Source organism: Macrobrachium nipponense, chromosome 38, assembly GCF_015104395.2.
Source record: "Macrobrachium nipponense isolate FS-2020 chromosome 38, ASM1510439v2, whole genome shotgun sequence".
NCBI classification, from domain to species: Eukaryota; Metazoa; Arthropoda; class Malacostraca; order Decapoda; family Palaemonidae; genus Macrobrachium; species Macrobrachium nipponense.
The window spans coordinates 5355211-5380862 of record NC_061098.1 but is presented as its reverse complement, the minus strand read 5'-3'; the positions used below and the strand labels follow the sequence as shown (position 1 = coordinate 5380862).

The 25652-nt window shown below is 44.6% G+C and overlaps 2 protein-coding genes across 3 annotated transcripts in view; one reads left to right on the top strand and one right to left on the bottom strand.

Moving 5' to 3' along the window:
* Window positions 1–11383, bottom strand: part of LOC135209863 (YTH domain-containing protein 1-like) — an 18478-nt gene extending 7095 nt beyond the window's left edge. For both annotated transcript variants that reach the window (XM_064242621.1, XM_064242622.1), the window contains exon 1: window positions 11223–11383. In XM_064242621.1, coding sequence (XP_064098691.1) covers window positions 11223–11250 — 28 coding nt within the window. In that variant the 5' untranslated portion in view covers window positions 11251–11383. The remainder of the gene's footprint in view (window positions 1–11222) is intronic.
* A 2589-nt stretch (window positions 11384–13972) lies between these two features.
* LOC135209505 (oxysterol-binding protein-related protein 3-like) lies at window positions 13973–23269 on the top strand. Its single transcript, XM_064242159.1, has 7 exons — window positions 13973–14106; window positions 17226–17351; window positions 17975–18053; window positions 18451–18578; window positions 20046–20213; window positions 20348–20486; window positions 23157–23269. The coding sequence occupies exons 2-7, from the start codon at window positions 17268–17270 to the stop codon at window positions 23267–23269; spliced, it is 711 nt and encodes a 236-aa protein (XP_064098229.1). The 5' UTR covers window positions 13973–14106; window positions 17226–17267.
* Window positions 23270–25652: the final 2383 nt, after the last annotated feature.

Here is a 25652-nt window from a genome sequence, read left to right as displayed (position 1 = left end):
CTCCACCTGATCCAGGACTGAGTCCGCAAGCTCTGATCGTGGCAACCCCATCATCATTTTGGGCTCCCTCTTGGGACCCCAAAATGACTCGAGCCGGGACGTGGGCTCCGATGGTGGTAGCGGCGATCCTTCCGCGAGGCCAATTATGCAGACGCATCAGCTTAATGACTTCCGCGAAGTTCCTCTGTATCTCGGGCGTCACAGCGTCTTGTGGAGTAGGACCGTCCAGTCCCTCCAACAAGAGCATATCCCTCGATACTCCTCCTTCAGAAGGAGGAACAGCGACAGACCCCTGACGGTCGCCTCCAACTACTTGCGCGTACGTCCTGGTCGGTCCTAAGACCGTGCCTGAGCCGTACGGCGTCATAGCTGGGTCACGAGCGGCGCACCTCTCGTGATCGCTCCTTGGTACCTCGCTTCCTCCCGGTATAGCCCGAGGAGGTTGAAGGTATAGGAGAGGCAGACCTGACGCTCCCCCCACGCTCGCTGGCAGGACCAGCGTGCGTAGAGGGCTGCTGCCGATCGTCAACCCGCGGTGACGGTCTAGCAGTAGGCCTAGCGTCGCCGCTCGCCTCCTGGGGCGATTGGCTCGGCTGAGACGTCGAGACCGCTCTCTAGCGTCAGGCGAGCTGCCGCGGTCACCGTCTCCGCCCGGTCCCATCGGGAGCGGCGGACGGGTGACCTGCTAGGCTCCCTTTCGCGTCGGAGACCGGCCAGCGTCCTCTCGGCGCGTCAAAAACCGCTGGTACCAGCCGTGGCTGGTACCGGCGGCCGTGGGGACTCCTTCCTCGCCTCAACCCGTGGCCGGTCAGTGACCGTCACGTCAGCCCGAGCAGCCGGTTGGTCGCTGCGAGAGCGTCCACTTGCCTGGCGAGAGTCGTGTGCACGACTCTCGCCAGTCTTCTGCTCCGTGCCGCTGTCTTGACGGCGAGCGAGCTCGGTCGTCGAAACTTTGGCTGGACGGTCCTCTTTAGAAGAGCGTCCACTCGGTGCTTCTCGCGAACGAGAAGCAGCCGAGACGGAACCTGGTTTAGCGGCAGAACACTAGCAACCAGGTGAGACGCACCAGCCGAGGCTGATGCACCTCTGGTCCCCGTCGACTTCTTCTTTGCAGAAGAAGCGACGGGCCCCGCACCCGAAGGAACAGGAGGACCAGCAGAAGAGCTCCCCAGCTCGCCTGAGCGAGCCGGGCCCTTAGAAGATCCCGAAGGAGTCTTCTTAGGGGGGGAGGAGGCAACCTTCTTCTTCTTCGCTGTTTGGCCTTAGAAGTCGAAGGGTAGGAGAGGCAGCAGACGACGAAGAAGACGATGAAGACGTGACGACACTTCTTCTCTTCCTCTTCTTCTTCGCCAGGCTCCGCAGGACAGACGTCAGGTCTTCCATCCAGGAGGGAGCCGGGGCAGTTGCCGAAGCAACAGGGCCCGACTGCACCTGTCCGGAAGGACCTGAGACTGTTACAGCAACACCAGCAGCGGGAACGGCAGGAACAGGTCCGGGAACAGCAGGAACAGCAGGAACATCTGAAAAGTAATGTGTACCTGAAACGGAAAGAGTCGCTGGAGCGGCCACAGGTACGGCAGGCACGGCAGGTACTACGGGAGAGCCGAGGCGTCCTGTCGACAGTCACCGTCATCCGTGGCACTGGCGGCAGTCCAGGGGGTACTCTTGGGGCGGGGAGCGGAAGTCCGGGTCGGCAAGGCAAAAAATCCAGGTGGTGTGGTATCGTCCTCTTTGGAACGGCGGAGGCAATTGGTTTTTGTACTGCCACCGTGGGTGTCACCGACATTATATGAGGCGTATATACAAGATGTGGTGGCATCTCATACGCAGGGGTAGTTAATGTGGTCGTCGTGGTGGTCACCGCACCATGAGTGACCACGGCCGACCCCGCCAACCGCTGTAGCAACCCCTGGATGCTGGGCACTCCCTGCAGTCCCAGCGACTCCCACACCTGTCCCAAGTCGTCCTTCGCTGCTGGCACACCTGCGGAAGCAACAGTCGGGTTAATAGGAGGGGCTTCCCCCGCGCCTGGGGGCGAAATACCCCCCCCAGAGCGGGCAGAAGACCCCGAATACAACTGTACGTCCGGGTAGCGGGCGCCCTCCTCCACACTCGACGGATCGAGAGAGGAAAAGGACTCCGCTACCCCCCCGCCTCCCCCCAGGGGAAGGCGCAAACCGTGGGGGCTGGCCGGGAGGCAGGTAGGACGAAGTGTCCGTCACCAAAGGAGTCACTGGACTTTCCGATGACTTCTTGGCCCGGCCTAAGTCTCTTCCTGCCCTCGTACAGCACCCACTGCGCCTGCGGACCAATTCATAACAAACCATACATGGCTCGTTGCGGGAGCACTCTCGCCCTCGACGACCGAGAACAAACCTCGTGGGGGGGGTCCACCTCAACTAAAGACCTGAACCCCCCACATTTACGTCCCTCCAGCCCGGGACACACTCTACGGGCGACTGGAGGGCGCGGGTGAAATGAAATCAATCTCCTTCTAACCTTCAACTCATTGCAAATCAATTGAATAGAGAACAAAGTACTTACAATCACTCCTGATATACAGAAAGAGAAAACAAATACTCAAAGATGAAGCAAACGACAAGCGGGCAGAGCGATGGCGAACACGTCCTTCCCACACCACGGCCGAAAGCAAAAGTGATTTGTTTACCTCCCAGTCGCGCGGCGGCGCGCGACGATCGGGACAAGCAGTTAACTACCGTTCTCCCCTTGTTCGAAGCTTACGACCGTTCCAGCTGCCGCTAGCTACTTCCTATTGTTAAAGGACCGATGGTTTGTATTACGTATCGGAACAAATGCAATTTTGGACAAATTGTCATTTGTTCCGACACGGCATACAAACCTTCGGTCCTTTTACAATAGGAAGACTCACTTCTTGGTGGGAGGAATCTGAGTCTTTTGTGAACAGACTGGTGTTCGCCCAACCTTGGAAGCCTCCCTGGTCGAATAAGAGCGAGGGAGGGATCCAAGCCTCTGTCCGATTGATCGGGGTGTGCACCGCAGGATCAATGGTCAGACCTCTGGACCGAGTACTAAGAGAGGGGCATGCGCATCTCTTAGTACCAGCAATGCAAGAATTGTTCCTGTACAGGAGCAAATATAAAGTTCATGGGTTTGACTCTTGTAGGCATCCACTTCCCCCCCTTGTAGAAGGAAGTGGTGGATATTCTGCTCCTATCCTAGTGAAAGGGATAGGATGGGGCTCTGTCATATAGCTCACTGCATCTCGTCCTCATCCAGCGTAGTGACGACCATGGCCCTCTGCCCACAGGTAGAGGGGTAAGGAAAAAGAATGGGAAGAGAAAGCCAGTCACTCACTCACTCACACATCCATCCACACAGTCACACCAGGACTCGATGCTGTTCAGCCGCAGGGTCTGGGAGGGGTGGGGTTAGCTACACAACTTGTTGAGCAGCCACCACGGGGTCCCAAGGAAAAGGTATCCAAGGACCTGTGGGCAATATCCCGAAGGTAGAAGGACGTAAAGGTAGTCTGGTTAGCCCAGACCCCTGCCTTCAGGACCTGCGCCACGGAGAAGTTCTTGCGAAACGCCAACGAGGGGCCAATACTTCTGACTTCGTGAGCTCTCGGAACGGGACGTACGGGATGTCGTCACTACCATCAGCCTCATACGCCCTCCTGATGACCTCAACGCAGCCAGAATGAAAGAGTCGCTTCTTGGATACTTCTTTCTTGGTGACCCCGGTGCTAACGAAGAGGCGTCGACACTCAGCCTGAGGTGACGAGTTCTCTTCAGATAGCCGCCGTAACGCCCTCACAGGACAAAGCAGCATCTCATCCGCATCATTATCGGTGAAGTCCCAATAGGAGGGAATCGTGAATGACTCGAACCTGTCATCAGGGACTGACGGTTTCTGAGTCTTCGCAACGAAGTTCGGGACGAAATCGAGCGTCACGGATCCCCATCCCCCTGGAGTGTCGTACATCATAGGAAAGACCATGAAGTTCCCCTACTCTCTTCGCCGATGCCAGGGCCAGCAAGAAGAGGGTCTTGAGGGTCAGATCCCTGTCTGACGACTCTCGGAGTGGCTTCGAACGGTGTTCGAGTCAGACTCCTAAGGACGAGAGGGTCACGTCCCACCAGGGGGCAGGGGGCCATGAGATTTTCCCACTTGGGTGGGCAACGACCTCTCGAAGTCGCACCGGAGATCTCGAACGAGTTCGAGATGTCCAACCCCCTCAGTTTCAGGACGAGCGCCAAGGCGGCTCTGTATCCTTTCACTGTGGGGACTGATAGGAGCTTCTCTCGGCGAAGAAAGAACACGAGGAAATCCGCTACCTGCTGAAGAGTGGCTCTGAGAGGAGATAGACCCCGTCTACGACACCAACCACAGAAGAGCGGCCCACTTCCCCTGGTACACAGCTGCAGAGGACTGACGGACGTTTCCAGCCATCTCTGTTGCTGCGCTACCGAGAAAAGCCTCTCGTTCGCAAGAGATGGTGGATAACAGCCAGCCGTGAAGACGTAGGGACTGGACTGCTCGGTGGTACCGCTCGACGTGTGGCTGGGCGAGAAGGTTGTGCCAAGGGGGAATCTCTCTCGGTTCTCCTGCGAGAAGAGCCAGCAGGTCCGGATACCAAATGGCCGGTGGCCATTTGGGAGCCACCAGGATCATCCTGAGATTCGGGGTGACCAGCGCTCGACTGATCACCTTGCGAATCAGGCTGAACGGGGGAAAGGCATAGGCGAAGAGGTTGTCCCAAGGGTGTTGAAGAGCGTCTCTGCAGCTGCCCCTGGGTTCCGGCACGGCGAGAAGAACACCTGGAGCTTCCTGTTGTGCCGGGCGGGTGGCGAACAGATCCACGACTGGTCGCCCCCACAGGTCGAAGAGCCTTTCCGCCACGTCCTGGTGTAGAGACCATTCGGTCCCTATCACCTGATCCCGACGGCTGAGCGTGTCTGCTACTACATTCCTCTTCCCTGGAATGTAGCGTGCCGACAGCTCTATTGAGTGTGCCTGAGCCCACTCGTGCACCTGCCGTGTCAACTGGTACAACGGGAGGGACACTAGGCCCCCCTGTTTGTTGACGTAAGCCACCACCGTGGTGTTGTCGCACATCAACACCACTGAGTGTCCCATCAAGCGGTCCTGAAACTCTTGGAGAGCGAGGAACGCTGCCTTGAGTTCCAGTACATTGATGTGAAGGTGCTTGTCGTTCTCGTCCCACACTCCTGAAGTCAGCAACTCCTCCAGGTGTGCGCCCCATCCCTCGGTCGATGCGTCTGAGAACAGCTGCATGTCCGGGGGGGGTGGGAGTGCGCAGAGGCACTCCTCTTAAGAGGTTTCCTGTCGTCGAGCCACCAGGCTAGGTCCTGCCTCACCTCCTGTGTCAGTGACACAATGGAAAGCTTGGGGGCTCCGTCGCCTGGTGCCAACTCTCCTTTAGTCTCCACTGAAGAGACCGCAGGTGAAGACGCCCGTGAGGGACTAACTTCGAGTGACGACAGGTGTCCGAGATCACGACTTGCCATCGCTGAGCTACCTGTTCCTGCCGAGACAGGAAACTGGTTGGTTCTGCCGCCCGGAATCTGCTGATCCGCGAGTCTGCTGGGGAAGACTCGCCCTGCTACCGTGTCGATCAGCATACCCAGGTACTTCATCCTCGTGCTTGGGCTCGAGATCGGACTTCTCGAAGTTCACAACGATCCCCAGATCGCGACAGACTCGAGCAGCCGATCCCTGTCCTGTAGCAACTGCGAGCGGGAGCTCGCCAGGACTAACCAATCGTCGAGATACCTCATCAGACGTATCCCGTGCGAATGGGCCCAAGCAGACACCAGAGTGAACACTCGCGTGAACACCTGTGGGGCGGTTTGAGAGACCGAAGCACAGTGCCCTGAACTGGTACACCGTCCCGTCGAGGATTGAAGCGGAGGTACTTTCTGGAGGACTGATGAATGGGTATTTGGAAATACGCATCCTTCAAGTCCACTGAAAGCATGAAATCGTTCTCCCTGATGGGAGTCGAGCACTGAGCGTGCCGTCTCCATCGTGAACCGGGTCTGGCGAACAAACCGGTTCAGGGGAGAGAGAATCTATCACCCGGGCCGCCAGCCTCCCGTAGACTTTTCCACCAGGAAGGAGATCGACTGTAAAAGCCCGGTGACTGATCCGTGACGATCTCTACAGCTCTCTGCTCAGCATGGTCTTGATCTCCTGTCTGAGTGCTACGTCCTTCGGTGACCCGGGGACGGGGGACGTACGACTGCTGTTTGGTGACCGGGTTGGAGGTGAGGGGTGGCCGAGATTCGAAGGGTAATAGATATCCCTCCCGAAGGACATCTACAATCCAGGTCTCGGCGCCGTAGCGCTGCCAAGTTGCCCAATGGCTGGCCAGGGCACCCCCCCACTTCCGGCAGCAGGTGAGGGGGAAACGCCGTCCCTAGCGTTTCCCCCCTTTCTTCGACTTTCTTCCCAAGAGCCTCCACGGGATGAGGAGGGCTGGGAGGAGGGCTGGTTACGGCCCCCCTTGCTAGAAGTCGAAGAAGAACAGAGTCATTCCTCGGGGCTTCGACGCAGCAACCGTCTTAGCAGCCGAGGAAGCGCTAGCCGAGTTCTTAGACTTGCCGCAGTCCGAGGCTGCCAGAAGCCTTCGAGACTGCCTGGTGAACCAGACGGTCACTGTCATCAGTGCGCCGTCTGTCCACCGCAGCGTCCACCATCTCTCGTGGGAAGAGAGACGTGGAACTCCGTAAAGGTCCGTTTCGAAGTCCCAATGCCGCTTCACACCCGCCCAGCCGCCCTGGAAACCCGAGTAAGGACAGCGTCCCTTCGTCGGAGAACCAGGTTGGCCCACAGGTTCACCGTCTGGTGGGCAAGGAAAGAGATGGCTCTTCCCCCAGACTGGCAAACTCTCCTGAAGGCCGAGTCATCTTCGGGGAGAAATTCCCCCGGAGTTGGCTGCGACCTTAGATACTGTGAGGGACCACAGATCTAGCCAGGAGACGGCCTGGAAAGCTGCCATGGCGGTAGATTCCAGGCCTAGTGGCCTCTTGCTGCGAGAACCACAGGTTCTCGGACAGGAGCTGTTGCAGAGACACACCCGGAGTCAGCCTCGCTAACTCCGGGTTCACCTGTTTGGGCGGCATCGGATCCTCAGATGGCACGTAAAACCGCCGCTGTCGTAGCAGAGGAGGTGGGAAGTTAGCTTGCTAGACCTGCCAGACTTCACGCGAACCGTCCTGTCCAGAGGAAGCGATTCAACTTGGTCCAGCACTGAGTCAGCCAGCTCTGACCGCGGCAAACCCACCGTCGGTCTGGTTCCCTCTTCTTCGGGCCCCAGAACGACTCGAGCCGGGACGTGGGCTCGGATGGTGGGAGCGGCGATCCTTCCCCGAGGTCGTTGTGCTGACGAATCAGCGCAATAACCTCGGCAAAGTTCCTCTGGATCTCAGGAGTGACTGCATCCTGTGGAGTTCGGACCGTCCAGTCCCTCAAACAGGAGCACCTCCCGAGACCCCTCCTCCCTCAAGGAGAGGAGCAGCGACAGCCCCCTCTCGGTCCTCCTCCAACCACCTGTGCGTAGACCCTGGCTGGTCCGAGAACCGAGCCTGGTACGTACGACGACGTGGCGGGATCCTGAAGGGGGCGCACCCTTCACGATCACTCCTCAATACCTCGCCCCTCCCGGTGTAACCCGAGGAGGTTGAAGGTATGGGAGAGGCAGACCTGACGCTCCCTCCGCTCGCTCGCTGGCAGAACCATGGGCTTGGAAGACTGCAGGCGATCGTCAACCCGCGGTGGCGATCGAGCTGCAGGCCTAGTCGAGCCGTCTCGCTGTGGAGAACGGCTGGACCGAGAACAGCGGCCCCGGTCTCGTGTGTCAGAGGAGCTGGTGCTGGTCGCCGTACCCGATCGCTCTCTGTGAGAGTGACGGTCAGGCGACCGGCGAGCTCCCACTGTCACGGTGAAGACCGGTGCGTATTCCTCACGGCGCGTCACGTCGCTGGTACCATCCGTGGCTGGTGCCAGGCGAACGGGGGGTGGGGGGGGGGGGGACACCTCTTCCCAGCCTCAGCCCGTGGACCCGGTCATGGGACCGTCACGTCCGCCCGGGTAGCCAGCTGCTCGCCCGCGAGAGCGAGAGCTGGTCTGGTGAGAGTCGCGTGAGCGGCTGTCACCAGTCTTCCGCTCCGTGCCGTGAACCTGACGCTGAGCGGACTCAGAGGTCTGGTTCCTGGCTTGCAACGGTTCGCTGGTAGGGCGACCGTACACTCGGTACCTCTCGCGAACTAGCGGCCGAGCCGGATCCTGCTGCTGTGGCCGAACCACTGACAGCAGGTGAGGAAGGAGTGCCGGTGTTAGCCGGCACCCCTCTGGTCCCCGTAGTCTTCTTCCTTGCGGGAGAAGAGACGGGTCCTGCTCCCGAAGGAGCAGGGCGACCAGCGGAAGAACCCCCCAAACCCCCGTCTCACCAGAGCGAGACGGGCCCGGCCTTAGAAGCTCCCCGAAGGAGACTTCTTAGGGGGGGGGGGAGGCGACCTTCTTCTTCTTAGGCGGGGGAGCCTTAGAAGAAGAAGGGGAGAGGCGGCAGACGACGACGACGAAGAAGACGATGAAGACGACGACGACACCTTCCTCCTCTTCTTCTTCTTCTTCGTCAACCTCCTCAGGACCGACGTCAGGTCTGTCATCCAGGACGGAGCCGGGGCTGCTGTTGCCGAAGCAACAGGGCCCGGACGTACCTGTCCGAACAGACCAGCATCGGGAGCAGCGGCGCCAGGAACGGGAACAACATCAGCAGGTGCGAGCATCACAGGAACGGCAGCAGACACGGCAGGATCAGGAACAGGAACAGCAGCGGTGGTCACGGCAGGTACGGCAGATACAGCTGGTCGAACCAACGGCACAGACGTCATCGGTACCGGTGGGGGAGGTCCAAGGGGCGAGCTCTTCGGGCACATGAAGTCCGGTCGCGGCAGCACGGCAAACCCAGGTTGGCGGCATTCACACTCCCCCGAGTTACGGCGACTGGCCCTGCACCGATGTTGTGGGTGTTACAGAGACCGCGTGCTGGGTGTACACAGGTGAGGAGGTGACGCGTAGCCAGGTGTTGTCAGGGTCGTGGTGGTGGTTGTGACCGTAGCATGCGTAACCGCCACGGAGCCAGCGAGATGATAGAGCAGCCCCTGGACACTCGGCACGCCCTGCAGGTTCCCAAACTTCGATGCCCACACCTGTCCGAGGTCATCCTTCACGGCAACCGCACCTGAGGAGGCAAAAGCAAAAGTCGGGTGATTAGGAGGATCCTCTACCCGCTCGCGCGAAGACGAGCGGATAGAGGACCCAGAGTACAAACTCTACGTCGGGGTATCTAGCGCCCTCCTCACACTCGACACATCGGGAGAGGAGAAGGACCTAGACACCCCCCCCGAAGGGGAAGGCGCGAGACGTGGAAGTTGAGCGGGCGGCAGGAAAGAAGACGAAGTGTCCGTCACCCAAAGGAGTCGCGGGAGAGCTTTCCGACGACTCCTTGCAGGCCTTCGCTTCTTCCTGCCCTCATACAATGTCCACTGCGCCTCCGACCAGTCCATACAAACATCACAGGGCTCGGCCCGGGTGCATTCGCGCCCCCGGCACCGAGCACACAAAACATGAGGGTCAATCTCGGGGAAAGATCTGAACTTCCCGCATTTGCGCCCTTCGGTACCCGGGCAAAGTCTCCTTGGGGTAGCGAGGCGGGGAGATTCCCAATTCATAATTCAATTGCAGCGTAATTAATATGATAAGAGAGAATAACTGTACTTACAAGCTCTTTCATACACAATTACAAACAAACTAGAAAGCAAACGACGAGCAGCGGGCAGAGAGCGAACACACACGTCCATCCACTGTGAGGCCGAAGCAAAAGTTGATTTGTTTACCTCCCAGTCGCGCAAGCGTGCGCCTCCTGTCGGACAAGCAGTTACTACCGAACCCCTTGTTCGAAAGCTTACGACCTATCCAGCTGCCGCTAGTATCTCCTATTGTAAAAGGGACCGAAGGTTTGTATGCCGTGTCGGAACAAATATTGATGTTTTACTATTTATTTAAAAATTATCTCCACTGCAAGCTTCGTCTGTCGTCTTCTACCAAAACAGTGGTTTACTTAAAAACGTCCTGGTAAGGGACCGTATTCCGATTGTTATAATGAAAGTGCCCCAGCTTCTGTGGGTCAAGTGTGTGCGGATTTATCACAGGAAATGGGAAGTTTGTTGACACAAGCGACTCCGTTAAACATCAAGATGGCGTCAATCTTCTAAGTTATTCAATCATAAGTAAAAATTTCGAAAGTGTTTTGGTGAGATTTCCACTGCCGTGGACACCGTTTTCACTACCCTCTGTTAATGCTTTAAATTTGGCCTTAACTTCTAACTATGGAGAAAACAAATATTTACTTCAAAAGGAGAGTAGAGGTCTTTAGCTCCGTTTCTCACCAACAAGTTGCAACTGATGCCCATCTCCAGTGTTAGGACACGTTATAAGTACTTTTTTCAGAGGGTGGCATGCTATGATTGTCGTTGGCTTGATGCAGGCCAAGCGGTGTTTTACCCTAGCCTAGGTATGGGACAGACAGTGTAGGTTAGGATGCAAATCCTATTTTTAACATGGATCCCATCCTTGCTGAACTCGGAATGGAAATTAAAGTACCAAACATTTCCAAGATGCAAATAAATGTTAAATTTGTCAAAAATACGAACTAGGCTTGCCTACTAGGTACCTAGAAAGACTTTTAAAATCACTTTTGTACTTGATTGTACCCTTCGTTTAAAATCACTTTTAATACATTTACTGCAGGTTGACTATTATGGTTTATTCAATTTCTTGACTTAGATACGGAGTTTTAACAAAAAATTACCAAGATTTCCTACAGTGCACCAAGATTAATATGACGGTCGGGGGTTCCGGTAGGCGCTCTGGCTACGGTGGCTAAGCTACTTTACAATGCATCTTCATATTCACTAGTAATTGGCTATGTCTAAGAGGTAAAAATTACAACTAATGGCTTCCTCGTGGGAATATCTTAATTCTAGCATTAAAAAAGGAGGCGAAAGAAGTTTCTGAGTAAATAACATCGACCAAATCGACCATAGAAGACACAAACCCCGATCGTAAACAAAACGGTGGATCAGACAACACCTACAAAAAAACATCCATTCTTTTGCTTAATATTATGCTTATTACACACACAAAATATTTACCTTTAGTCTCAGTATTTTCTTCATTCATTGCAGAAATCGCCCTCACAGTTTGCGTCCTCGGTTACTCATACACGACGAGCAATAAACAAAAATAACTTATTAAGACACAGTACACGAAGCCCCGTCATTGACGGATGGAACAACACCTTCCCTTGACGCGCTAGCGAACAACTTTAGCAGGCATTAAATGCTTCACTCGGCGTCTTCGAGACACCAAACCACGCACTGAGATCAGCGGAAACAGTTCGAAATCGAAACGTTTTACCTTAGTTATTTCATTTATAGTTCAGTATACAAATATTATTATTGAATATATTACATAATAGTACGGTAATCTCTTCTTTGATTCTAAATTTTACGGATAAGATTGGTGCACGTTAAAAAAAACAGGTCTCTTCTAAATGCTCACTCGATCAAAGTTCAAAGCAGCTCGAGCAAAAGTTCATTTAAAGTTTACATTGCAGACCACCCTATTTTAGCGAATTAGATGAGTATCAGCAATATTAAATGATGACCATGAAGTTCAGAAACATCACACTACTATTTCGAATCCGCCTAAGACTTTTTGCCTTTGTAAGTTTTCATTCATATTGGCAAGAATGCGAAAACAAGATGATGGCTGTTTTTCTACCATTCGTGATAAGGAGTTTTTTTCTTTTTGTTTACCATTTGCAAAGCGCGTGTCTGAATTCTAAATATGAACCAAAATTGTAGGTCGTTCGCACAGGATTGTATTGTATTTAGACTGCTGGAAGTGACTAGCATCCCAGGAGAGTTCCTCGTCTTTTTTCCTTTGAAAAACTCTGGCACACCATTTTTATAATTTATTTCATAGACAGAGTATAAATTAATTTCAATGAAAACGTCCTGATTAAAGTTAGCAATGTGCTAAGTCCTAATGGCATATACGCCACAGAATTGCTTAAATATTCCTTTAACTGAAACGAAAATCTCTACTCACTTTTTGTCAGTTTACTTGGAAAACGTGAACAAGCAAAGCAACTGGAAAATTGGGTAATAAAACACACGTTGGAATGCAAAAATAAGCACAAACTAAATACACACTTTTTTTCAACAATAATTATTTCTCCTGAGAAGTGATGGCTCCTACTGCATTCATCAACAGCTAATCCTTCATGTACATTACGAATTCTCATTCCATGGATATCGAGGCCATTCCCTCTCGATCATACACGTCAGTCCCCCCCAGAAAATGAATGTTCATAGGACATCAGACGAACGTACTTTACAAGCTTGCGAACTTTAAGTCCCAAACTTAAAAAGTGCTTGTGATACACCTAAAAAGTACCCGTTTTCGTGTACACTTTTAGGTTTGTCCAAAGCCTTAAATATGCTTGAAATAAACCTTAATAAAAGCCTTGAAAGAGCTTAAAAAAACCATGGTATAAACCTTCAAAAAGCCCATACAGAACCTTAAATAGGCTTTATAAATGCCTCATATTACCTATTAACTGCTTTTAACATACTTTGTACAATCCTGTACAGAACCTTAAATAGGCTTTATAAATGCCTCATAATTACCTTTTAACTGCTTTATACAAACGTTGTAAGGATATTAAACAATCCCTATCGAGGCCCTGAAAATTTGTTTACAAGGTTTACATGAACCTTGCAATTACTATCATTTTAAAAGAATACTTGAAAACGGTTTACAAGCAAAATTCTTCATTCAGCAGCAAATAATAAACAGGACGAAAATAATATGTAAGGGAGGAATGCAAGAAAAAATGGACATAAAACAATTAAACTATGAAATGAGACTCGCGTAGAGGATGGTGAATGAAAAAAAAAAAGTTCAATACCATGCTTAAAAAGATAATTCCACAAAACCTGTGGTATCAAACTTCTAAAGATTCTAATTTCTTCGAGAAATTGTCAGTTTTCGATTCAGCTGGTGGTGGTTCAATTGTCTTCGTAAAATCAACCTTGAATCGACGACCCTGGGGAAAAAGTCACGGAGTCGTCATTTTATTTACCCATCATATTCTTTTTTAATTCGACGATTTTTTGTAACTCTCGATAATCACTTTATCTTATAATCCCCTTTTCTATCGTCAACACAATTAGGCTTTCTGCATTTATCTCTAGCTATTCACTGTTGATGCTGCACGCCATATCCCGACATCATTGCAGTAACTCCCGTATTTATCTGGAGTTTGCGTCATATCTGCAGGTGGCCTCCCAGCGAGGAGCTAGTATGGACTAATGTTTTCTGTTAGGTAATTTGTACTGAATGAAAACAGCGATGGTATAAGACCACCTTAGCTAACAATAGCAAGCCTGAAATGTGTGTTATTTTGATATATCTATTAGTCATCAACCGGCGTTATTGAAGTTCTACAAAATCCATAATTGTTTCATTGACACTAGAATTGTTCTAGGACTTCAACGCCTGTATAATATGCTGACGTTAAATAAATGCAAATGAGGGCTCATGCTGATGTTTCTGTTACAATGAACGAACAATAACATCCTGGTTACATCCTGTCAAGGTTATAAGCATCATATGAAGCCACACACAGACTATGTAGTAGAATACGAAAACTCCACCTATAACCTATACTTCAGTGGTGCATATTACATTGACACTGAATCTATATGCATATTTTTATTACAATTTATAACAGCTTCCTGGTTTCGTTCTCTCACGGCTAAGCAACATTATGAGGCCACATCATAGGCCTTGTGGTGGAATAGAAAACCGGGACTGAGAAGCATTACTCCCAAATGTCAAAATCAGGTGAGTCAGCCCAATATGCGATCAATGTCATCCACACCCTTAATACTCAATCGCCACTTTTGACACAAGGTTATTATGGTCAATTTCTTTGTGATAAAGTACTCGCGACTATATTTGTGTAAAGTGAGTATCGAATTTTCGTTGTATCGTTACTTAAGTAGTTATTGCTCGCCAGAACTGTAGTAACACACGTGAGTTTGTAGGGCAACAAGTCTGTTGCAGTATGACCTAGCCTAACCCAGATATTCACATTCCTTTATATTTTTTTTTGACAGTCGGCCCATCGGCATGGTTCTGTCTCATAATTTTGACAATGATTTAATCAGACACATCGTCGTTGGAATTAAATCATAACAGAGCCGTACTATTGCTGTACTCCATTGTAGTAGGTACAATTCTACACCAGGCTATTCCTTCGTAAGGCTACTAGGCTACAGTCTTAGAGTTAAGCTCGGTAGCCTGACGAGCTTGTTTTATAATTAATTGGCTACTCCTTTTTTTATGGTGTAGTCTAAGTGTAGCCCAGGTCTGACTGTTTGATGGGGTAATAGCCTAGATACTATACTAGGTACTGACATTTTTTTTTCTCTTGTAGCCATAGGTAGCCCTATATTAACTGTGTTTTATCTATTGGTTATCGTATTATTTGCATTGCTAACCATTATTTTTTTATTGCAAACCACACGTTTATGTAGTTTCCCTTCCCCTCTGGCGTAAATCTTTCTATATCCAGCATTTTTGGTTAGGGGAAAACCAATGATGGCTGCAATGCACCAATCAGAAAATTATTTAAGATGTTCATCACAACATTATCAATTGATAAAATATGTAGTCAATGCTTATTAACAGAAATATCACCAAAAAAGAAATAATGAAGTATGAAATATGATAAAAAATATTTCCAGGTCTACGTCTTACCTAACCTAATCCTAGGCTGCTGGTCTTTACATGATCAAGAGAGGAATCCCACATTAAGCTGACAAAGAGCTTCATAAATCATAAATCAACCTAACCTTGAATAATCCATTTGGGAAGTACAGTACACAGCTAGAGGACACACATTTCCTTATGTCCTGTTCCTAGTCTTTGTTAGTGGCTCTTTTGACCAATGTTCATTGTGTGGAGGGGCATTTATCTGTGGAAGGGAATATCATATTGTCAGATGGACAGAGTTGTTTAACATTTATATTAGATACGTAAATAGTATTGCCATCAAAATCATATGGCAGCCATTACTAAATTGAAGACATTTCCTTGAAGACTTGGACGATTTAGAAAACATCTAGATACTTTCGAACAAAAATGTATTTAGATGTAATTATTATAGAATGGTAAGAATAAAAATGCTAAGATAAGTGTTCCACAGTACCACCAATAGCTCACTTTCAAAGATGAATATGGATAAGTACTACTTCTGTCACTAAAAGTTATATTTCCAGGATATCCCCAAAGTCATAGTTTAATACTCCAACCTTTCAGAGTACTGTATTCTGTTTTCCCTTCATATTTTATATATTTGTGAAATTTTGGCTGATTTTTAGTAGAGAAAGTATGCAGCTTTAACATTAATTTAAAATGATAGTACAGTAATTTTTTAAATCTTTTTAAAGATAAAGTCCTATAGTACATATTTTTTCCAAAGATCTATCTCTTAAATATTCAATACAAGTGCCTCAGTGGCATGGTTGGTATGGTGTTGGCATCCCACCTCAGTGGCCGCGAGTTCGATTCTCAAGCATTCCATTGAGGAGTGAGAGAGGTGTATTTCTGGTGATAGAAGTTCACCCTCGACGTGGTTCGGAAGTCACGTAATGCTGTTAGTCCCTTTGCTGAATAACCACTGTTTTCCATGCAACGTTAAAACACCATACAAACAAACAAACAAACAAACTAATCTTATACAAAAGAAAGGGTGAAAATGTTTGTATCCATTCTTCAGGATTCACATGAAAAATAAGTTCAGGTAAGAGTGTAAAGTGAAACCCAGTGATGGTTTGACAGTTGTTTGTTCTTTTAAAGTTGTTAAATCAGAATGCTCTTTGATTAATGCAGCACCGTTGGCTGTTTTAATGAAAAAAAGGAAGGGAGAGTAACAATCCTATATCCTTGTCTGAAGTCAGAATTTTAATATCTGACTTGATATGTGGTTATATTTTCACCCCACACCTGGGTGCAGTGAGGAAAAGTTAAGTATATCTTAATTTTACCAGACCACTGAGCTGATGAACAGCTCTCCCAGGGCTGGCCCAAAGGATTAGGTAGATATCTTTACGTGGCTACGAACCAACTGGTTACCTAGCAACGGGACCTACAGCTTATGTGGGATCCGAACCACATTATATATATCGAAAGATTAATTTCTATCACCAGAAATAAATTTCTCCGGTTCCGTGTTGAGAATCGAAATTCGGACCACTGGATTGGTAGCCGAGCGCGAAATCCACTCATCCAACAAGTCACTGGTGCAGTGAGGAGATACAGTACTAGTTAACAGCATGTGTCCTCACAAGAAATTGAGCAATTTGTGTAAACATATTGGGAGAAAGAATTAATGCATATGCACTTGAGAAATATCTTTATCTGTGGATTATAATCTAATGAGCATGTAATGTTTGGCCCCCCAAAAATTAGGCATATAAATTATTATATACATTATATAGAAAGTTAACCACTCTGGACAATTTTGATAGATAGCTCTCCTTTTGTAAATACAGTAGTCAAACTATAGATTTAGTACATTTTTAATTTTTATTCCCTAGATACAAATGACTGCAGTGTAGTTTAATAACTGGCATAAAATTTATGTTTTAAATCTTTATTTTATACACCCCTGCAATCCTGCAATTTTTATATGTGGATTAGCTGTTTATTTTATCTACCATGTTATTTGTCTCAAAGGTTACCTGTTAATTACTAGCAAGAATTTCTTTGCCTCTTCAGGTATCAGTATCACAGCTTCTTGAGTCTGGATACTGCCATTTTACTGTTATTGTGCCAAGCCAGTTAAAAGGAGATTGTAGCAAAAGAAAATTATGATTGTGTGCTATGAGTTAGTGACATTTACACCCAATAAATCAATTATTCTTGTCTTATAGATTATGTAATTAGTAATATGCAATATAAGGTTAATCCAGCCCAAGCTTTTAGTACATTTTGTCCTCATAAACTCTTGTCCAGTGGGCACATTATCTCACTGACTTTTGTGATGTCTATATATAATACCTGTATCTCATTTATTCCAGATTGTAAAAGGCTGTAAATTTTTTAACTAAAATTAGAGCATAATGTCAAGTATAGCTTCAAGCATGAATAGCAAAGGAGGTAAAAAGAAGAAAAGTAAATCTTCAGCACCACCTGGTTCTGAATCGGTAAGCTATGTGGTCTTATGTTTTCCATTCTCTTCTCCTTCGTGCAAATATACTGCATATATTAAGAGAAAAAAACTGTTTCCATTAAGTCTTAGTTGCTAGTTAGAGCAGGCTGGTAGCATACTCCAAGTTACAACATCAAATACAATCTTAATGTTAAAGAAAAATTAGGAGAACACGATTATAGTGAAATACGATTTGAAATAGAAATGTCCTTTCCAATGCAAGAAAATGTTTTAGTTAAGCTAACTACTATTTGAAATTTAGACTTTAGAAAGATGTGAATAGTGGCAGAGAAAATTACCTGGAAGCAGGAAAACAGCTGTAAAGAAGACTGGCCTTCATTTCAAGCCAGCTTGTTAATTCAAGACTTGTATCAGCCTAAGAAAAATAACACCAAATTGGATTGAACAACCAACATACTGATAGTTTAGTATACAGTAGATAGTGTTACAGTATATCAGTCTTAGAAAGATGAAAATTAACAAAATTTATTTTAAAGTTTTGCAGTTAGACTATAAACTATTATCATTATTATTCTGTAGTAAGTGATGTCATAAATATTAATTATTTTCTTACCAGAACATTGTCTAGGCTCTGCTTATCTTTGATTTATTTTTCAGGACCAGAGTGTAGACACTAACAGTTTGTCAGCAGAATCTCAGGAGGCAGGACGGTCTCCAAGTAGTGCACATAAGTCAAGTAAGAAATTTTATTTTTGTTTTGTGTTGTATTACTTTTCTGTGTTACAGTTGATTGATGGTATTTGGAAGATTATAAATGACTGGCTTTTGTAGTTAAACTAAGCTTTCTAGTCAGATGCCATAGCCCTAGGATATTTTGAAATGGCTGCCTAGCATTATGATAGATTTCATTATTTTTTATGTTTCAGAGATGTATAACTACTGTATATAGCTAATGTGAGGTCTCATAGCAAAGTGTTGTTCAAGAGAATCATGTTATTTATCATATAATTTTAATTGTTAAGTACTATTTGCATCAGACTACAGTACGTACATGGGTTTCTTGAGCTAGGTAAGCATGCATTTTTCATATTTTTCTGGTTAGTATTACGTATAATTATACAATATCTTTTCAGCAAGGAAAAAAGGAGAATGGGAAATATTAGAAGGTCTTAAAGAGGGGCAGAGATTTGACCTTGTCCCACGCAAATTTGAGGGCTTCTTGCTCAAGCGTCGAAAATGGCCTCTCAAAGGCTGGCACAAGGTAAGCAATCCGCTCATGAATTCAGATTGTATTCGGCTCTTAGCCATTAACTTCGAGATATTTTGCTCAGTCGTGATATAGTGAGAGCATGTTGGATCTTTGTACCTATGAAATCCCATGTTTGTAGGCTTTATGTATTCATAATGCATAGAGTTTTAGGTATGTCTTATTTCGTAAACAATTTTGAGATGCAGATAAGTGAAAATTCAATGAAAATTTTATACAGATTTTGGCAGTGAGTACGTACTGTATAACCAAAACTGACAAAAATAGAACAGGCTCAAAGAGTTTTATGCAAGTAAAAGTTACAGAAGATCTTGAAGGAGATTAGCATGAATGGAGTCCTCGAAGGCACTAGAGGAGATAGGCCTGAATGCTTACAGAAAGTCATAAGAGGCAATGGACAAGGGTGGAATATTCAACGTAGTCATTGTTTATGAAGCTTCTCACAGCTTTTAAAAGCTTTTCAGGGCTTTTTGTACTAAAATTTGAGAAGGAGGATGATTCACACTGCACCTTGTTTAGAAGATTTGTATCTTTCAGTGCACTGATAAGTGGATCTACAACTTGTGAGTTTTTTTATGTGGTGTTGCTGTACATGACATTATTTGCAATTTTAGTAGTCCACGTATTGTAAACTATAATTGTGGCCTATGCATAATTATACATGTACGTATAGCGATTAGAACATGTGAGATTTAGTAGATAATTTTTGGATAACATACGAAAGCTTTCTTTATAAATACAAAACTAACAAAGCACAGTAAATATAATATCAGTTCCAAAGATGGAATGCTTTATATGTTATAGTCTAGTATCGCCTAAATGTTAATGAATGCTGTATAAAATTAATTCATGAGATGGGATCGGACTCATGAACTTTTGTGACAAAGAAAAGTTACAGACTCATGTAATTTTAATGACTGTTGGGACTTGTTGAAAACTTACTCGTGGGCTTACAGTAGATTAATACATCCTTTTGCAGTTTTTAAATGAGCTTAAATTTACGTATATTCTGTTTTTGAAATTTTTAAACTAAATTTATAGTCTACTATTTCATGTCACTATGGCACATGAACACAGGAATGAAAGAAATTACTCAGAATTATTTTGAGTCGACATACTACTAGAACCTGGGTTCTTTTTTTAGACTGGAATAGATGCTACTCTGTAATGTTTTCATTATGTCCTTACCAACTACTTTTACAAGTATTACTGCGGTCATAAATTTATAGATTTTAGAGAATTTACTTTGCGCTACTTGATAGGGATAATGATGATACAGTTTCCTGTATTTTAATGACATCACTCTTTAGTAAGAAAACATTCTATTGATAATTTGTATACTATAATAATATATACCCTCATATGAAGATCTAATTAATGTAGATCAAAATTATAAAGATGTAGGGTATATCTTTTTTAAGACCACTTTACCCTTTTGAGTTTTTGTTTATCTTCCTTCAGAGGTACTTTGTCCTAGAGAAGAGCACTTTGACATATGCCAAGTCTATTGCTGATTTAGCAAGAGGCAGAATCTTGGGGAAAATGGATATTGGTATGTCTGTTATTTCAACAAAAGCCAGGAGGAGAAGAATTGATATTGATGCTGACACTTTGATATTTCATCTGAAGGTAAAGTAATGACTCCACAGTTCAAGTGTGAGTAAATGCTTATTATGTAGATTTGAATGCTATTATGTACATATTCTTTAATATTTTGTACGTCAACATATTTAATTATGAATTTTTTTATTCCATCCTTACAGTGTAAGTCTCGAGAGGTGTACTTACAATGGGTCGAACAGTTAAAACAGCATAGACTGCACAAGCAACACCAAATACTCTACAGCAAGGATCAGCAGAAGCTGGCTTCTCCAGCATCCCCGTCAGATGATTCTCCTACAGGTATGAAGTATTTTTTAAAATGCCTTTTTTTATTTAAGGTATATTAAATGTTATGTGGAAATAATAGTAATTTTGGAAGTAACCAAATATTTATTGACTGTGTGACATTGCATGGGTGGTACAGTCGCGGAAAAGATTATGTTTTACCCCCTGCGTTCACTAGACACGCTAAATGACAATGCTGCTTTTGTTTACATAGTAAAAAGTGTTGAAAATATGAATGAATTCGCTGTTCGCAAAGGCTTATTGGTGGAGACGTTTCCTTACCATTTAATATATTTTCACTTGATTATTTGAAAAGAAATAAAATGACCTGAGAAAGAAAAAAAAGTTTAAAAACAAACTACAGTGCGATTCATGGTTTTATACATAATTTTTCAAGATTATAATAAGACTGTTTATCAGAGGGAAATTACAAAAAGTAATACGTATGATACAACTGTGTTTGGCTCTAGAGACTGACGTAGGGAATGGAAGAGCAGGGGCGGAAAGGGGGGTGTTCAGGAAGAGGGAGGAGTTGTTTGTAAGGTAGAGACAACTATCCAAACATGTATAACTTCAGTAACGGTTTGTCTCTTACCTCCTACTAAACCTTTTAAAGCTAGTTCTGACTTCCCATTGAAACAATAAATAATGTAGCTAAACCGACCAAAAAATATTGATACAATTGGTATAAAATCATATTGACATAACCTATCCCCATTCACGAAATGTGAGAGAGACAGTTACCTAGAACTACAAACGAATGATTGGACATAAGGGTGCCTCTGATTGGCTGATTACAATTATGGGCACTAATTCATTTATCGACATATGCAATGAGGCTCATCATCTGTTTTGTGTAATCCAAATATTTTCTTTTGAATGTCATCTCTTCTCCGCTGAAAGTTCTTTCAAGTCTAATTCAATCCAACAGCGGAGGAAAATTAGTTCCATCTTGAATAGCCAACCGTTCTGTATATTGTTATCAGAAAAGAATAAAAATATTTTGTTTTTGTAATACTTTAAAATTATTGTATATGGTAAACAAAAAATATATACAATCTATGTCCAAGTGTATTGAAAGGAAAAGAGCATTAAGCAACGGTCAGTGGCTGATAAATTATGATTAAAACTGTGGCATACTAAGGTTAACTAAGATTATGTTAATAGTGAAAAATAACTCCAAATTAAAGTTGTTAGGGTGATCTCAGCAGCGGTCGGTGGATTGAAACTTCGTTCTTAGCTAATCTTTCTTGGCCCTTCTTGGGTAGACATTCTATATTCTTAGCCACAAAGAAATGAGCTAAAAAAAGTATATACGTATACATATATATATAGTAATGATACTAGTAAAATAAGCTTTATCACTTTATCTATTTTGGTGTTCATCCTTTGATAGAGGCTGCCTGACCGTAGTTCAAATACAGTAATGAGGAAAGAACTTGTTTTCCATGTAAATGCTGGAGTAGCGGCATGGCTTGGCTGTTCACTCATTAATATCATAAAAGAATGCTGGCCACATTTAAGAAAATAGACGAACAAAATAAATTTGTGATTTATTTTGCTAGATATTTGTGTAATCACAGGATACCAATCTCTCTCTCTCTCTCTCTTGTCTCCTGAAATGGGTTGGGGACTAGGTATACATTTTCAAAGAAACATATCAATAAAATGCCTATTCAAATGTAGGGTTACTGTATTTGTTTTCGGAGAGGAAATTCAGCAGCAAACTCAAAAGGCTTTACAATGCAGGAAACATCGTCAACGATGCCTTCCATGCTTTTTATCGTTCAATGTTTCTACCCTGCACAACGAGATTAAAGATTTTTTTTTTTTTTTACTGAGGTTTGCATAAGCTTGTTCAGTCTTGAGTTTCGAAAGGTCAAGAAACACTGAAATATCCTTGTAGAGACCCGTCTCACACTTCATTTTAAAATTTCCAGTAATTTCATTTATATACTTGAAAATTCAGAACTATGACAATTATATTTCAAAAACAGAATTTTATGTGATCCATACGACTACTACTATTACATACTTCTAATAATACATAATGATAATAATAATAACACAACTTGTATTATGCAGACTTGAGTTTATAAATCATTTTGTTCTTTGATAATCTACAGGATAGACCAAAATATAACTTGCTACTATGTTTATTTCCACCACCAAAGTAGAAACCTAATAGCTAATTAATATTTAAAGCTCATAAAAATCAATATCTTGTCCAGCCATCATCGTTTGCGATAACCTCCTGCAACCTATTTGGCATAGATGCAACGTGGTTGTAAATCATTTGCTGATTTCGTCGGCATAACTCCCACTCCATGTAATGTGTGCTCAAGCAGTTGGTGAGATGGCTCCTGTCCTTGCTCTCAACTGCTAACTATATTTCCCCATACATTTAGGTTTTATGTCGCACCCTTTGCTTGCCCATTCCAGGAGTTAAATATCTGGTTGTTCTGCAAACCATCGCCCAACAATGCGGGCATTAAGAATAGAACAGTTATCCTGTCAAAAAAGAAAGTGAAGCAAGTATTGCTGAAAAGATTTTTGTATCATTTGTATCATTAATTTGTATCATTTAATTGAAAATCTTAGATGCTATGAAACTCTTTATACTAACTTGCCATTATCTAATTATGATGGACAAGACAATGAATATCGCATAAGTTATTCCTTCAGGACAGGGAAGGGCGTATGCACGGACAAAAGCAGTGAAGCGGCCGCCAACTTCAGCACGTTCTCCCACACCGGGTAAATACATCCAGCCCTATACATTGCATGATAATATATAGTCACTGTGAGCATATATATGAGCTGTTGCTAGTATCTTGTGTTGTTTGGGCGCCAGCAGTGTAGTCGTCCGTGAGTTCCCAAAGTGAATATCTTCACATCACTGAATATTACTCAAGCCCAGTAATCAAGGGTTTTATCAGCATACCGACGTGCAAAAGCCAATCTTGACCATTTATGGTGTTCAAGTTTCCCCTTTTTAAACGGGATCCGATAAAACAGAACTGCATTATGAAGATTATTCCTCTGTGTGTGCATAGACCTCTAAGTGCAGCTCATCCCTAATGGCTACTGCATTCTTAAAGATAAACTTGATTGCAATCAAGAATTTGCCTATCATCTTCAGATGTCTTCTTAGGCCCACCGCTCCGATGTTTATCTTTGAGGTTTCCTGATTCCTGCCATCCTGATTCCTGCCACCGCCTCCACCAGCGTCTGACTATTGTCTTTGTGATGCCAAGTTCCCTTGTAGTATTGAAACTGCAGCGTTTGACAACCTTTCCCTTTTAGCGCAACTGTTGCCCCTCGTTGGCAAAGCCTTTCCTCTTGCAAGTTCATTCTTGATAAGGTTTTGGTTGATGTAGTTTCTTGAGGTTTATAAAACAGTTTAAGGTAAACCTTTTCTCTCTGCCAAAAGTTAAGAAAGGCTGTAGTCTCTGACCCACTTTCATGGATAAATAGCTTGTTGGAAAAGAAACCACCCCCCACCCTTATTCATAAACCCTGTCTCCGAAGCTGTAACCTTTCAACATACGTATTTGGAAGCGAATTTATGCTGATTATAAAACCACTTATAAGTTATAGTGATAGCATATAGTTTACAAACAATCTCTCTCTATCGTCTTGAAAAAATGGGTTGTGGACAATGATTGTGATTTTGTAGCAATTGCATTGACGTTTACTTTCAGCCATTGTAATGGAAATTCCGCAGTAGCTTCTAAAGATCGTGGAGTTAGAGAAAAGGTGTTAAAGAAGCTGTGCATGGTTTGATTAGATAGTTCACAGTTCCTACCCTACCTCCGAACAACTTCTACCTCCTTCCATTCTGTCCCCCTCCACCCCCATCACCTTTGTCAGTCTTAGGAGCACGATGATTTTACACTACGTAATTCCCTCAAGTAGTAAAGAGTTTTATTTAATCCTGAGAAAAAAAAAACACTTATAAACACAATTTTCACGTTCCTGATTGTCCACACTTATATTTTTCATCAACGTATCTTAGTTTTTATAAAATAAGTAAGTAAATATATGGTAACTGGTGAGGAGACATCTGCACCAAAGAGGGTCGTCTACTACATAAACAAAAGCAGCGGTGCCATTTACAATGCCTCGTGAACTCCAGGGGTATAAGAAATCTTTTCCCCGACTGTACATAGTATGCCTGTCTTTTATAAAGATGAAGACTTGTCAAAATGTATATGTGCCCATATATATATATACAGTGGTCCCCCCGTATTCGCGGGGGATGCGTACCAGACCCCCCCGTGAATAGTTAGAACCCGCGAATGTTTGGAACCCATATAAAAACGCTATTTTGTAGTTAAAAACTAAAAATCAAGAAAAACCACAAAAAATTTTCATACTTGGTTTTTTGATAGTTTTATCACAAAAAGTGCATTTTATGATGAAATTGATAAGAAAAAACCCAGGAATTTGTGGATATTTATCATACAAAAATACCGCGAATGCGCAAATTTTCCGCGAATAATGCGGGAAAATGTTCCCGAGAGAAATCCGCGAATGTGTGAGTCTGCGAATCTGGAGAACGCGAATACGGAGGGTCCACTGTATATATTTAAACAGTTAAATACTATATAGGGAGTTGGTATGTGAGTTCTCCATCCTTTTGGGATACAGATTCTTCTCCAGAGTTGCCATTATATATTAATTCCAGTAGTAATTCACTGTTGGTGGCAAAAAATTATGAAATTCTTGCCTTCACTTGTGGTGAAGTAAAGTAAAATACCTTTTGCTTTTTTTAAAGTTTAAGCTCAGACCATAAAATTTTATTGTATTCTATCCAATGAAACCTCTGTACAATTAGATTCATCAAAAAATGAGTTGTCCAAGTATTGGGTTATTGTCATGATGTTTTCATTAAGTAGTATTTGTTCGTGCAAACACATTTAGCTGTGATGCATTGAAGCATGATGTCCACATTGGTTCTTAAATAGCAAACATAACTAACAAAGCAGTCCAGAAAGAAATTTAATATATTTCATGTTCCAATGTATCTACTGGTTATAAACAAAACTGTTAAAAAGACTAAAACTATCTTTTTGGTGAGGCGCTCCTCCCATAAATTTACTTTAGATTAAGTTTACAATAGATATAAGTAGATACAAATTGGTTCTCCCATTGTAATGGGAGAATAATTTAGAATAA

Coding starts and splice junctions, on each gene's coding strand:
- LOC135209505 (XM_064242159.1), top strand. CDS start 17,268: ATGTCAAGTATAGCTTCAAGCATGAATAGCAAAGGAGGTAAAAAGAAG. Junction 20,214..20,347: donor CTTTGATATTTCATCTGAAG/GTAAAGTAATGA, acceptor CCATCCTTACAG/TGTAAGTCTCGAGAGGTGTA. Junction 20,487..23,156: donor GTCAGATGATTCTCCTACAG/GTATGAAGTATT, acceptor TTATTCCTTCAG/GACAGGGAAGGGCGTATGCA.